The sequence below is a fragment of the Melanostigma gelatinosum genome (assembly GCF_949748355.1).
Source record: "Melanostigma gelatinosum genome assembly, chromosome: 14".
Classification (NCBI taxonomy): Eukaryota; Metazoa; Chordata; class Actinopteri; order Perciformes; family Zoarcidae; genus Melanostigma; species Melanostigma gelatinosum.
In genome coordinates this window covers 13,502,672-13,516,761 of record NC_136647.1, presented here as the reverse complement: position 1 = coordinate 13,516,761, position 14,090 = coordinate 13,502,672, and the positions used below count along the sequence as shown (strand labels likewise).

Genomic DNA, 14,090 nt, shown 5'->3' with positions numbered 1-14,090 from the left:
TAAATGAAATGTGCATTTTATGTGCACGGTATTTCTTTAGAGTTTTAAGTTTAGCTTGCATAATTAAGTAGGCAATCATTAATTAGCACATAGTCTTCATGGATTCTCAGACTCATTAGAAGCTGTGGATTCCGGAGAAACAAGAGATTCAGGAGTTACTGTGAGATGCTGCCATGGTGTCCTGCATTACAACCATAACAACAGTTAAAGTCTGTATCGGCTCAGCAGTGAGTGATAATACAGTAGGCCTTGTTATTAACACCTGATTTGAACCATATACAAGTGATCAATCATTATAGCTGCTTTTCAGTCACTAAGTATCGTACAACTCTGTCATTGCAAATTATTGTATTATGTACCTACACATTTTGACGGCACCTAAATGCACCATACAGGCAGAGGAACATGCAGAGTCCTAGTGCTTTGAGAGATATTATGCCCACCTGATCACAGGGAACAGGTTTCCCCCCCCCCCCCCCCCCCCCGATAGTAAAATATATTTACAGATGTGCTACTTTAAGAATAGTAAAATGTTTATATTGTGTAGTTGGTTTTCCCCACAAATGGTCTTGTTTTCTAAAATAGTCCAGCCATCAGTTTGTATGTTTGGTCAGCTACTTATGATTCTGAAACAAAATGTTTTGACGCCACATCCGGTTTTATCATAGCGGTTAATACAGTAAATTGTTGAAATATTTATGGTCTTGTTGTAAAAGAGTTAGATATCCTAACATTAAACGGAGATGTTAGTAGTGCCATCTAGTGGGTTATTTGCATACAAGACATTTCTGAGCAGAACCAGGTGCCTTTTCCACACAAAAACACAGTGTTGTACTTTCTACTCATACAAGCAGGGGAGTGTTGCCAAAATCTTATCATGACAATCATGTGTTTAAGGAAAAGTGAACAAAATGTGGAAATGAGGCACTCTCAACAGCCACGCTCTCATTTTCCACACTTTCTCAGACAATAGCTCGTCGAGTGTTTTTAGACCAGAAGGAATCTGAGTGGTACATTGTTAACACGTTTGTTTTTTCCCACTTTCAAAGCACTTCCCTTACAAAGGGCACACGGTCCATGGGCTCACTGCCCTCCGACTGTAAACCTGATCCGAGGTCCGAGATGCTTCACATAAGTTATGCTTGTTTTACGACCTGCCTGGGAAAACACTATCAATCACGCTCACAGGTGTTTGGATGACCTTTTACACAAAAAGTAATACAAAAAATATTTTCGTACCTTTCTTTGAATGCAAGGTATTTAACCAGCTATCCAACTAAACAGTCCACTGTTGTTTTTTAATGTAAAATAAAGGTTGAACGAATGACATAAGCAAAAGACCATGCCTGTACTTTCGTTGCTTTATATTGTATGTATACTTTGTACAGGCAACATTTCAACAGTTGTTCTACAGTCTGATCAACATTTTAGAGACAGTACACACTGTTCAATGTTCGACACCAGGACGCAGACTTGATGCCCGTCCACTCTAACAGGCCTCCTGGAAGAGTTAAGAAATACAACCTGTGTGAGTAAAAAACAATCATAGATGCAAAGCCCCGCTGACTAAACAGGACTTAGTTTAATGTGTCCACATTCAACAAATGTTGAAAACGTATGCAATTGTCTTGAGCTCAGTTGAGGTAAACGTCAGCCTCCTTGAGGACTTCCTCCTTCTGGTGGAAGTAGTCTCTGAACCAGGAAACGTGTTCCCTCTTCTGTTGGACTGTCAGGAAGGGGTTTCTGGACAAACCGGCCACCACGAGCTCCATGAAGTGACGCACTGGTCCCTGTCGGGGGAAACCCTCCTCCAAGTGTTTCTCTAAGAAGACGTGCTCGTGGAACGGGACACCGGCTTCCTCCTCGAGGCCTAACATAGAACGAGAAGACTCTGTCAGAGTGTCATTTTGTTCTTCTCTGTACATTTAGCGAGAATACAGCATTCGTTACTCACCAACTTCATTGTTGACGGGGTATTGCCACAGTTTCCCCTCTTTGGTCCACTGGATCATTTCCTCAAGCCCGTTGCGGGGCTTTTGGTTGGTCGACAGAGACAACTGATTGGCAAAGTCCATGTCCCATAGAGTTGGTCGCGCTGAAAATGTGACGACAGCAGCGTTATGGGCAGATGTCCCGATGAAGTTAAAACCAAGAGCTTTTGCAAATGTCACGTTAAGGAGAGACAGCGTCCGCCTACTTGACAATAAGCAGTAATGAAGGCACAATTCATAGTGCAACAGTTATTTCTAAGGCCAAAAAAGTATCTATACAAGTAACACCATAAATCACCCACTGTAGGAAAACAGTCAATAAATAAAAGTAGGCTTATTAGAAACATTTTAAATTCCTTATTACCAACTGTTGATTCAACTCCATCTTCATCAGCAGTGGGAGAGAAGACGTTAAGTCTTTTCCCTGTGAACAATTTCCTCCTTAAAAAAAAACAAAAACAAAAAGGCACATTAAACACGGTCTGTCTGAAAACCTATACGAGTAAAAACATGAAGAAAGTCTCTACCTCCTCCGACCACCGTCCAGCTCAGCAGCGATTCCTCTGTCGAGCGTGTATCCTCGCCCGTCGTCATCAAAACGGATCTGATTAGCTGGCCGAGCGCTCTGCCGGTTGGGATTCTTTCCGACTTTCATGTCAGCGAGTATTACTCTGAGGAAAAGATTGTTGGATTGACGTTTATTACACATGAATGATTTTTTAGATTTTTCCATTATGCAGAATGAAAAAGCTGATAAAATATCACAGTCTCATTTAAATACTCAGGCCATTAACATTCCTATACTGGAGACCTATACTCGACACACACCCGAGGTTGTTCACGTCCCCTTTCTTCTGGGCCTCAGTGATGGTCTCGTGCTGCCTCAGCTGCTTCAGCAGCTCAGACTCAGCCTGGCTGCGGTCAGGCAGAGTGGAGGCAGCAGCAGACGCGGCTGCAACCAGTTCAGGATCCAGTGTCTCTCTAAAAAAACAACAACACCACAGTGGACGAAGAGAGACCGGGGCTTCAGATATCCTCCCGAGATTAGGGTGCAAACTCAAAGAAACCTGCACTTTAACAAGGCAATGGTGAATAACCTGAAACCCCGTCTCACCTCTGTGATGAAGCCTCCACTGTAGCCTTCTGAAACATACTGATAGTGCTCTCCATAGCGGCTGGCTTTGACTTGGGTGTAGACTCATAACTCGGCTTCACTGTCATGCTTTTGAGCTTCCTCTTACTAGTTACTTCCACCTTCATGGCTCCAAGAAGGTCGAGGAGACTCTCTTTGCCGCTCTTCGCTGCGTCAGTCTTCACTTGTTTTGGCTTGGCCACGACCTGCTCAATTTCAACATCCACCTGCCCCAGCGTGGTACCTCCCTCGTCTGTCTTTAACACCGCCGGCTGCTCCTCCTTATGTTCAGCCATCTTGGTAATGTTGCCGTGATCTTCGGCTTTCTGTGTAACCACAGTTGGAGTTTCTGTTGGCTCAGCTTCTTCATCTGTATTTGTTTTCTCAACTTGATGAGAATTGGCACCATCGTTTTTCTTTTCACAGAGCCTGACTGAACTTGTGCTGAGGGCTTTGACTCCACCTCCATTTGCAACCCTATGTTTAGAGAAGAAAACAGAAAACATAGTTCATAGTCATAGGGGTCTGACTCGGAAGGGATGCTGGAAGCTTGAATAATAATAATACGATTATTACAAATTAAATACAAAAGAATACAATAATTAGTTCAGGAATGGGCCATGCCATCTTAAAATGACATGATAGAGGGATTTCTTTACAATATGATATTCCTGATGATAATAAAACACTTTATTACTAATTGCAGCAACAGACACTACATTGTTTGGCTCTTTCATAGACATTCTACATAATAGCAATAGCCTGTGAGTCGGTACATGGTGGGAGGTAGAGACCATGACAGTTACTATTAATTAAAAAAGCTGTCTGTCAGCGAGCTGTTAAGTTCTCCTGTCACAAGGTGGCTGCTGGTACCATCTTCTCTAGATTAACATCATTTTGTAGATGGAAACTAGCTGCTAGTGATGAACCTGAGCCTCTCAAACAACCGTCAATCTAAATGTCCCGCCCCTTTAGTGCAGGTTAAGTAACTTAACAGCTAACATTAGCTGTCCAAAGGACATATTTTCAAGGTATATAGAATGTAAATTGTTGTCACTATACAGTTTTTATTTACCAAAAATACACCCAAATAACAGCCCAGCACGTAGCTGACGTTGACTCGTCACTGTGTGCTTCATATTCACTCACAGCCAAACTCACCTTAACACTGGAGCTGCAGACTTGTCACATTTAGCTGTAAACACACACGACTCAAATACACCGACTGAAGAATGTCTAGCCGTGCACACTGTCCGGAATATAAATCTATACATGATTGCGTCTTGTAATGTCCTTCCACGCTCCTGACATTTGTCTCCGTTGCTACATCATAAGGTCACCGACGAAAACTGGAGGATGACATTGGTTCCGGGCACCGTAGTTCATGGTGTAAGGGTACTTTCCACAGAGGAACTGACATTTAGTTAAGTTATATTGTCAATTTATATAATTGTGGTATTGGTTATTTTGCCGTTCAAAACACACTTCCCGTAACTGACTTTGGATAAGTTACTTTTCGATAAACAGCTGCTCCAACGGTCCAGCGATCTGAATCATAGTCTCGCGATATCACAACCGAACGTGACTCAAAATGGCGACGGAACATAAGCGCTAATTCACGAAAGGAGGTCCCAGCCGCAATCCGTGAATTAGTTAGTTATTTATATCGAAAGATGGATATTCATAGAGAAGAATTAGCTTTGCGAAATAATTATTGTTGCAAATCCCAACATTGACGGTTTTTATTCGCGTAAGTTCCTGCTTAGATTCAGAAAGGAGAGGACAACTTCACACAGGTAACATGTCATCGGAAGCTAAATTACTAGCATGCGAGCTAAAACACATCATATATAGCTCGCTGTAAGTTCATATTAAAGAACTATACAGTCGTTAAGTGGCTTACAATCATCACTGTTAAGATGTTGTGCATGAAGTCGTTGCACTTGCATGGATACATCGTTACTTTAGAAGTGGCTTCAGCATTGTATGCTGCTAGTTGATTGTTTTTCCGTCAGAGTGGATAACCCGCTCTCTGTGGAGCTCACTGTTTATTTACACACATGAAGTATAAAACCTTTTTTAAAGTGTTTATTCTGTGGATTTTTTTCATGTGTGTATTGTAAACAAGATTCAATTTAGAATCAAAGTGGAGGTAATCGGAATTATGCGTAAGATATATAATATCGTATCGTAATAACCATCAAGTCGATAACGTTATTTCCTTCAGGCATCTATGCTGACATTACTGTTTTGACTTCATGTATGGCTTTGGCTTTATGTTTGCGGTTGTTTTCTAGTTTAACCATGTTAAAGAGTGGTTTGGCTTATTCGTTTTATAAGAGTGTAGTTGTGGTCTCGTGCACCATAGAGCCTTCCTGCACTCTGTATTGAGTTTCTCGTGGGCTCGCTCACTAGCTGAGATGTCATAAGTCCTTCGTTTTCAACATCGACTTTCTTTTTGTCATCGTCCCACGAAGCTGCATTGAAACACCCAGGTGTGTGCACATTGTCTCACATGTCAGCCACGGATACCTGTACGGTCTTGAGTGATGCGATTGGCCTCTTGAAACTATGTTTGTGATGATGGCAGATACGCAGTGAAGTCATTTTGTTGAAAATATCTAAATGATGAGCTGCAATAAGACGCACGTTCTACTATTTACATTTGGGGAATCGGAGTAATGATTGAATAGAAGTAAACAATAGGCTGTGTACAATGTTTGCTGAACCATCACATAACTATATCAAGACTGCTTGTCAAATCATATGTTAAGATGCTGCATTTGTCTCCTGAATAAGACGAGTACATCTGTTTGAATATTGTTTGTGTGCACATTTGAGGGGTGTTATTCACAAACCTGTGTCCTTTGTTAGCCATGGCGGAGGAACGTAGGCAGAAGCAGTGTTCGGTCTCTCTGCCCACAGAGTCCATGAAGGCCATGGCAGAGTCTATGGGAGTGGGGCAGTTACAGGAGGAAAGCTGCGCTGCCCTCAGTGAAGAAGTCAGCTACAGAATAAAAGAAATTGCACAGGTAGATATTGTCTTTGTGGGTCTGTAAATTGCTCTCAAACTACATGCTTGATTGTCTTTGGCATAACTGACACATGATCTTTATGTTTTTTTATTCTTTCCTTTCGCCTGTTTACTTAGGATGCTCTCAAATTCATGCATCATGGGAAGAGACGTAAATTAACCACCAGCGACATAGATAACGCTCTCAAACTAAAAAACCTGGAGGTAAGCACTTGATAGTTGTTGTTCAAAGGAAAGCTTCTTTTCAACTTCTGTGTTCTAAATACATTTCCTCTTGTTACAGCCCCTGTATGGGTTCCAGTCGCAAGAGTTTATCCCTTTTCGCTTTGCAAGTGGTGGTGGAAGAGAGCTTCATTTCTATGAGGAAAAAGAAGTCGACCTCAGTGACATTATTAACACACCGCTCCCCAGAGTTCCGCTAGATGTGTCTCTCAAAGGTACGCAGATGATCAGTATTACGCGCCGTTATACTCCAGGATATTGTGTCGTCTTGTTTTGACTCTAAGCTCATACACCATGCTTGTTTTAATCCACAGCCCACTGGTTAAGTATTGACGGGGTGCAGCCTTCTATTCCAGAAAATCCACCACCAGGTCAGCCCTGTTTTAGATTTTGTTTTTCTCTCATGAAAGACCAAAAAATACATGTACATTCATCTGCAGGAAAAACTTAATATTTTGTTTTATTTACTGTTTTTCAGCACCAAAAGAGCAACAAAAGGTTGAATCTACAGAGCCGCTCAAAGTCGCCAAACCTGGTCAGGAGGATGACGGCACGATGCAAGGCAAGAGTCAGGGGGCAACAGCTGCTGATGGCAAAGGTCAGTATCTCGTGTTATATTAGAATGAAACATTTCTCTATTTTCTTCTCCTGTCGCCCTGCCTTCCTCCCTGCCTTCCTCCCTTCCTCCCTCCCTAATCCGTTATGATTTTGCCTCCATCATGCCATGTTTACATCCGTCTCTTTCAGGAAAGGACAAGGGTCTAATAAGGTTGAAGCCGCGCAGCACTCACGAGCTGTCTGTGGAACAGCAGCTCTACTACAAGGAAATCACAGAGGCGTGTGTGGGCTCCTGTGAGGCTAAAAGAGCGGTAAGTCTGGCTTGTCTGTCTGTTTATATGGTTCATTTGGTTAATGCTGAGTAACAACCTGATAACCTTTTCTTGAATCATTTTTGCCTCGAAGTTACATTGTGTGTTTCATTAATTGGCTTTACATTGAAGAAATAGTGATCAAATAGTAGTTTAAACCTTTTTTCTGATAAATGTTTGCTCTTGTCTCGTTCAGGAGGCTTTACAGAGTATTGCCACAGATCCTGGACTGTATCAGATGCTTCCAAGATTCAGCACATTCATTTCTGAAGGAGTGAGCATCTTTTCCCTCTTCTCCTAATGTTCTGAAACATTACTCGCTTCGTATAAAATAACCAAGCAAACCTGTGCTGGAAGTACTGACCTGATGTTCTCCTCAAAGGTTCGTGTGAATGTGGTGCAGAACAACTTGGCCCTGCTGATTTATTTAATGCGGATGGTCAAGGCTCTAATGGACAACCCCACGCTGTATTTGGAGAAATACGTGAGTACAGAAAACAAACAAGAGTATAATCTCAACGTTTCCTTTTATCCTCGTGCTTAAATTTCTCTATCTGTATTTGCAGCTGCATGAGCTCATCCCAGCTGTGGTGACGTGTATCGTGAGTAAGCAGCTGTGTTTGCGACCAGATGTGGACAACCACTGGGCTTTACGAGACTTCGCTGCTCGCCTCATGGCCCAAAGTTGTAAAACCTTCAGTACTACGACCAACAACATCCAGTCCCGTATTACCAAGACCTTTACTAAGGTGATCACTGTTTTAGATAGATAACTGTTACCCTCATTAACATTACATCACTTTTTAAAACACTTCACATACTAAACCAGACTGACTTGTTTCCTCAGAGTTGGTTGGATGAGAAAACGCAGTGGACGACACGTTACGGCTGCATCGCTGGCCTTTCTGAACTAGGACCTGATGTGAGTGGGATTCTGTTTCCTTTATGTGGGTCTTTATCGTTTTGACTCTTTTCAATCGGCACCAACTTCCTGATTGTTTCCTTCCCCTGCAGGTGATTAAGACGTTGATCCTTCCTCGGCTCACTATAGAGGGTGCTCGCATCAAATCAGTGATGGAAGGACCAGTGGTCTCCAACATTGATAAGATAGGAGCGGACCATGTTCAAAGCCTCTTACTGGTAACACGTTTGTGATTATTATGCACTGAAAAGTAGATGACTTCCCACAGATTATAACACATTTGTATACTACAACAGTCAAAGCATTTCACTAAAACATGGCGTTCATCAGTAATTGTTTCTTACTTTGTATTGGACGAGCACTTAAGTTTAATGTCAGCAAAATGTGTTTTTGTTTTTAAAGAAACACTGTGCAAGTGTTATTGCCAAGATCCGACCTCAGCCCGACAACGCGGAACAGTACCGGACAGACTATGGGTACCTTGGACCGATGCTCTGCTCCCATGTGATGAAGGCCAGGACTCAAGCAGCACTGCAAGCTCAGCAAGTCAACAGAACCACATTAACAATCACACAGGTACATTTAACACCGATACAAATGTATTCTGTGTCGTGAAGTCAATTGCTGCTGTTCATTCGTGAACGACAAATCCTTTTCTTGCAGCCTCGTCCCACCCTTACCGTGTCGCAAAGTGGGTTAAGTGGGTCGGCAGGACCGCGCACTCCCAGCATCATTAAAGTCCCGAGCTCCCTCACCCTGATGTCTCCTCGACCGGGGACCCCATCGCAGCCCTCTCCCCCGGCAACGAAATACATCGTAATGGCAACCAGTGCCGGAGCCTCCTCAACTCAGCAGGTACTTTGATTTATTTAAATTCAGTTTAACGCTCATCGCAACGTTGCGCTGCAGGAAATCTCCGCAGAGTAACTTCTCCTACCTGTATTGATAAGATAGCAGCTGCAATGCATGTAAGAGGATTTACTGAAACCGTTCTCTTTAAAAATCACAAGAGTAATTCATACATCTGTCTTTTTATCGGCCCTCTAGGTAATCACCCTCAGCTCTTCCCAGTCAGCCTCACCGGTCACTAGCACAGTTCCCAGTGCCATGTCGACCTTTCAGCCTTTGGTAAAACTGGAGTCTGGCAGTGGCCCTGGTCTGACAGGTTCAAGACCGATGCAGAAGTACATAGTTGTGTCTCTGCCCTCGTCTGCCTCGTCCTCTTTGGAGAGTAAGAGCTCCGTGCTACCAACCTCAATTTCCTCAAACCCACTCGAAGCAGTGATGAAGCTAGACCGGTCCGACTCTCCCGGAGCAAGCACACGGTCGCCACACTGAGACTTGTGTCGATAGTGGGGATGTTTACCATGTTGATGCAGCTGAACACTCAGAGTGGTTCGTTGAGGCTGAACATAAAGGGTTAAACTCTGGCATGGTATGAAGGGGAATATCTGAACTCTTGACTGATGAAGAGCAAATGTGACTAGACATTGTAAATATGTTAATGCCCAATGAAAACTCAGGTCCAGCTGTGAGATCTGTAATGTTTCAGCTTATATTCTAATTGATTCCATGTTCTTTTTTTTACTCTAAAATAAATCAGATTTTGTATGAAATCCTCGTCTGGATGTATTTTTCTTTTATATTTCCATTATGATTTTTAAGAAAAATGTCATTGTGTACAGTTTGTCATTAAAAAAATGTCCTTGTTTATCAAAACCAAATATCTGAACAACTGTTTAAACAAACTGCTATTGTTCTCTGCAACTGGCTTGGTGTCATCACGGATCACAAGCCACGTGAGTGTTGTAAAGAAGAAGAAAACTATTATGGACTTCCTGTCTGTGGTAGGGTTTCAAAATTGCACGTTTACATTTTTTTAATGTGTAATGGACCTGTGAATGAAAACACACCACTAACTATGGCTATTAAATCTATGTAACGAGTAAAAATAAAGTGGCATAAAATGGAAAAATTCAAATAAGTACATGAGTAAATGTAATTGGTTACATTTCACCACTGCTTCCGGTCTGTTGGTAGACCAGAGTAAATGAAAAAAAAAAAGAAATCGAAGTTTAAGACCAAAGTAATGAACTTCGACTCCCACTGAACATTACGGTCAAGATTAAAAGGTCATTTTAGATGTATTCTTTGTTGAGTAGATTTCCCTACTTTTCTAAAACTTGCTCGTTTTTGAGCGATATATTTTATTTTGAAGGCAAAAATTGCAACGCCGGAATCATTTCCTGTGTTAACAACGCGGCTCAGGTTTGAGGTTGTTTGACTTCGCTCTGAGGAAGAAGAATCGGGTGTGGACTGAGGTAGAGTCAACAAACATGAATTTCAAAGTCCGAGCTGCAACAAAAGATGACTGCAAAGAAATATCGAGAATGATATTGGTGAGGCTCAGTCATGTAATGCCACCAAACCTAAAACACGTGTTCTGCTACACGATGCCGAATGTGATACAGATTACTTTAACGTTATGTTGTGAGTATGTCTGCATGTACTTTGGTGTATTTGTCAACGTAATACAGCCACACATAACGTTTTAAAATCCCCTCTTTTCCTCAGGAGTTGGCGGTTTATGAAAAAATGCCCGACCAAGTGAAGATAACTCACGAAGGTAAATCTGTACTTAATATGATAGAAACATGAATGCTGAGAAAAGCCCAGTTGAAACTGTTTGTGTCCTTGGAAGCCACACCAAAGGGTCGATATGCAAAGATAATGATTGGAACAATTACCCCTGTGTTTGTACTGCTGTGGCACATCAATGGCAGCTGTGAAAAAGGTCTATATAGTAACACATAGTTTACACCGTGACAGTGTGAGTGAGCAGTGCAAGACTTTACAACCAGACTTGTATCTCGTGTTCTACCATCGCGAGTATGCCACACAGCACGAGCACATGGAGGATGCGAAAGACATTTTGAAGACAATGCATACCAACAAGTGTTGGTGTTTAATGGGCTATATGCCACGTGGAAAGCAATGCGCCAATAAAAGAGGAGTAGAAGAAGACTGCATGCAGGTTTGAAACACAGTTTTATTCATTGGTAAATGATTTTGAAAATGTTTATGAGTAAAGAACTTAGTCTGGATATGAGATGTAGGATGTGATGTTTTTATGACTGGCTTCTTGCCTTATGAACAGTTTTGTAGTGATGTTACCATGTGCTTGGATCTTAGCTGTTAATATCAAATAAGAGCAGAGTTGCAAAAAGTAATTAAATAATCTTTCAATGTTTCTTGCACTTGGGTGCTGATGAATAATAATGCTACTTCTAATGTGAAGATGAAATGTTGCCATGTTGTTGGGTAAATTATCTGTCCTGCTTTGCTTTAGAACTGGAGCGGGACGGTTTCTGCCAGAATCCCTTCTTTGAATGCCTCGTAGCAGAAGTGCCCGAGGAGTTTAAATCTGAAGACGGTAAAGTGATCGAGGCCTTTTCTACTGTATTCCTCTCTGTCAGACAGATTTAAACTTGTCGCCGTCTTACGCAGATACCAGGTCTGTGACCTTGCTGTTTAGATACATTTCCATAGTATCTAACAAATCACAATGCCTACACAGGTGCCACCTCATAAACCAGCAGTGTCTGTGTCAATTAAATATTCCATTATATTTGTAGGGATGAAAGAGAGTTTCTGGTATTCTTCCTGCTTGTCTTTTTGATTGCTTGTACTTTTCGTCCGTGTAGGATTCACGATTGTCGGATACGGCCTTTACTTTTACACGTACAGCACATGGAAGGGGCGGTCGGTGCATCTGGAGGACCTGTACGTGATGCCAGAGTTCAGGGGTAAGATATGTATTGAATTGTTAACGAAGCACTTGCTTGGTTGTGCAAGTCCTCATTTCTTAATGTTTCAGTTGCATCTTTTTCTGCAAATGTTTTGTCCCCAAGTCAAAACATTTATTTTATTGATTTCCTTTACAGGAAAGGGCATTGGCAAGGGTTTACTCAGCACAGTTGCCGAGGTAAGAATGTCTTTGCTGACCACTAACTCATAGTTTTTCCGAGGAGAAATCTGTCCTGTGTGACGAAGAGGTAACGATGCATGACTGTTTGTTTCCTCAGGTGGGGAAGAAGATGCAGTGTGTGCAGCTGCAGTTGTCTGTGTTGGACTGGAATACTCCCTCTCGAGACTTCTACGCTGCTAAAGGAGCTCAGGACCTCACCGCCAGCGAAGGCTGGCACGTGCTACGTTTTGACGGACAAGACCTGGACAATTTAGCAAACGAAGCTCCTAAAGATTAGAAGTTTGCCAAGTAAAAAATGTGTGTCTTGCTGTGAAACAAATGTGGCTGTTAAACATTCACCCTGAAGACTGTGCCAAAATATGCTTCACTGTAACCCAATTCCTCACTACCTCGTCTTTCTACGAGTTAAACAAAGCCATTCATTTTGCTGTCATGGATGCATCTGCTTCAGCTTTGTCATCTTTCAGTGCAGCGTGCAAATACATTTTGCGGACGTCCTTTCATCTTGTATATTCACATTTGTGAATGTATAAAGAAACAAAATATTGCCTTGGAAATTAAACACAGTCCAGCCCTTGATGATTTTAATCTTTCTAGGATCTGATGACGCTTTGGTGACGATTTTGGCAAATTTCCCAGCAAGACGATGTGATTTGACCTGATTAAATCCAATCCCAGACGTGATACCATATCATTCCAGCAGGTGGCATATTTATCCAAGTGAAAATGAACTCTCTGAGTGGACACTCATGCAATGCCGAGGTTAAATGCGCGATACATTAAGCTCTATGTCTCAACTGTGAGTATTTTCTGCTCTGGTCAACGGAGAAGATTACTTGGAAACTAGTTCTGTAACCTAAAACCCTTTTCATGGAGTTATGTTGGTAATGTTGATCATCAAAATCTCTCATTAACACTTTCATTGTTTTTTTTTTGCAATCAGTCACTGGAAATTATATTTATTTTTTGTATAGAACACACAGAAATCCAAAGGAACACATGTGAAATCAGCCTGAAGAGAAACTGTGACGTTACATTTGAAATATACACGTGTGCTAAAAAAAAGATTATAATGCACAAAACTTACAAAGGCTATATGTTTATATGGTTCAACCCTGTTACGCAAGTGTTCCGGTTCAAAGACGAGCTTCTGAATAAGATCACTGTGAAAGCCCTGGTGTAGCTATTACTGGCAGTAACACATTTCCTCCATGACTTTTGCACCGTCAAGTTACATCATCAGATTTACTCTCACTGATAGACATTAGGTCCTTCTGCTCAGAGCTCTACTTTAAAACCAGCCAGATTATTGATCAAGTAGATTTCAGAAATGTCTGGAATTGACATCTAATTTCCGAATGGGAAGAGCTTTTGAGCTCTTAATAATTTGCAGAAAAATGATTCTGAATTTGTTGCACAGCAGCAAGAAATGTTGGGTTTTGTGGAAAGGGAGCGGCTCTCATCTTTCTTGACCATTAAACCTGATGGCAGGTTTGACGATGCACAGAAATTACAAAGGATTACGACACTTCATATAATAACACAAACTTCATAGACTTGAACACGATTGTAAAACAGTTTAAGAGGATCTAAGGATTCAATATTTCTGATTGTCCTATTCCTAGTAAGAGAGATAGGGATGGTGTTTTTTTAAATATTCTTAGAACCTTTCAAATAATGCCAAAGTAGCACACTTCATGGCATATTTAACAGCTTTCTTGCATCTTTCTCTCATGATCAAGTTATTCTGCAGCAATCATTGAAATACAGAAAAGGGAAAATAATTTGGTGTAAATGTGTGCTTATATAAGGCTGTTGTAAATATATTGGTATCACCACCACACTCTGGACATGGAGTCTAACATATATGTTCTTCATATCGACTAATTCTAATTTATAGCAGTGATCAACACTAACAAATGTTTGTTTTCA

At 41.5% G+C, this 14,090-nt stretch overlaps 3 protein-coding genes across 3 annotated transcripts; 2 read left to right on the top strand and 1 right to left on the bottom strand.

Annotated features, from left to right (window-relative positions):
* Nucleotides 1-1,296: 1,296 nt before the first annotated feature.
* mrps31 (mitochondrial ribosomal protein S31) lies at nt 1,297-4,435 on the bottom strand. Its single transcript, XM_079283740.1, has 7 exons — nt 4,285-4,435; nt 3,106-3,600; nt 2,820-2,972; nt 2,519-2,662; nt 2,356-2,432; nt 1,955-2,095; nt 1,297-1,870 (listed from the first exon to the last, which is right to left on the bottom strand). The coding sequence occupies exons 1-7, from the start codon at nt 4,395-4,397 to the stop codon at nt 1,635-1,637; spliced, it is 1,359 nt and encodes a 452-aa protein (XP_079139866.1). The 5' UTR covers nt 4,398-4,435; the 3' UTR covers nt 1,297-1,634.
* A 303-nt stretch (nt 4,436-4,738) lies between these two features.
* taf6 (TAF6 RNA polymerase II, TATA box binding protein (TBP)-associated factor) lies at nt 4,739-9,780 on the top strand. The gene is made up of 15 exons (XM_079282781.1): nt 4,739-4,919; nt 5,998-6,155; nt 6,275-6,361; nt 6,441-6,594; nt 6,694-6,750; nt 6,858-6,977; nt 7,127-7,248; nt 7,445-7,522; nt 7,631-7,732; nt 7,815-7,997; nt 8,096-8,170; nt 8,263-8,388; nt 8,573-8,746; nt 8,834-9,025; nt 9,218-9,780. Exons 2-15 carry the CDS (start codon nt 6,000-6,002, stop codon nt 9,506-9,508), a joined length of 1,917 nt encoding a protein of 638 aa, XP_079138907.1. The 5' UTR covers nt 4,739-4,919; nt 5,998-5,999; the 3' UTR covers nt 9,509-9,780.
* Nucleotides 9,781-10,460: 680 nt separating this feature from the next.
* On the top strand, nt 10,461-12,735 carry LOC306788488 (thialysine N-epsilon-acetyltransferase-like). The gene is made up of 6 exons (XM_079284031.1): nt 10,461-10,569; nt 10,745-10,796; nt 11,520-11,603; nt 11,875-11,976; nt 12,115-12,155; nt 12,256-12,735. The coding sequence occupies exons 1-6, from the start codon at nt 10,507-10,509 to the stop codon at nt 12,433-12,435; spliced, it is 522 nt and encodes a 173-aa protein (XP_079140157.1). The 5' UTR covers nt 10,461-10,506; the 3' UTR covers nt 12,436-12,735.
* The last annotated feature ends 1,355 nt before the right edge of the window (nt 12,736-14,090 follow it).

What these genes read in the sequence shown, in the direction of transcription:
- mrps31 (XM_079283740.1), bottom strand. Translation starts at nt 4,397, where the DNA reads ATGTATAGATTTATATTCCGGACAGTGTGCACGGCTAGACATTCTTCA. An exon ending in CTGGACGGTGGTCGGAGGAG is followed by an intron (nt 2,433 to 2,518) that starts GTAGAGACTTTC and finishes TTTTTTTTTAAG; the next exon opens with GAGGAAATTGTTCACAGGGA. An exon ending in CCCCGTCAACAATGAAGTTG is followed by an intron (nt 1,871 to 1,954) that starts GTGAGTAACGAA and finishes GTTCTATGTTAG; the next exon opens with GCCTCGAGGAGGAAGCCGGT.
- taf6 (XM_079282781.1), top strand. Translation starts at nt 6,000, where the DNA reads ATGGCGGAGGAACGTAGGCAGAAGCAGTGTTCGGTCTCTCTGCCCACA. An exon ending in GAATAAAAGAAATTGCACAG is followed by an intron (nt 6,156 to 6,274) that starts GTAGATATTGTC and finishes CTGTTTACTTAG; the next exon opens with GATGCTCTCAAATTCATGCA. An exon ending in GCTAGATGTGTCTCTCAAAG is followed by an intron (nt 6,595 to 6,693) that starts GTACGCAGATGA and finishes TTTAATCCACAG; the next exon opens with CCCACTGGTTAAGTATTGAC.
- LOC306788488 (XM_079284031.1), top strand. Translation starts at nt 10,507, where the DNA reads ATGAATTTCAAAGTCCGAGCTGCAACAAAAGATGACTGCAAAGAAATA. An exon ending in AGTGAAGATAACTCACGAAG is followed by an intron (nt 10,797 to 11,519) that starts GTAAATCTGTAC and finishes GCTTTGCTTTAG; the next exon opens with AACTGGAGCGGGACGGTTTC. An exon ending in TACTCAGCACAGTTGCCGAG is followed by an intron (nt 12,156 to 12,255) that starts GTAAGAATGTCT and finishes TTGTTTCCTCAG; the next exon opens with GTGGGGAAGAAGATGCAGTG.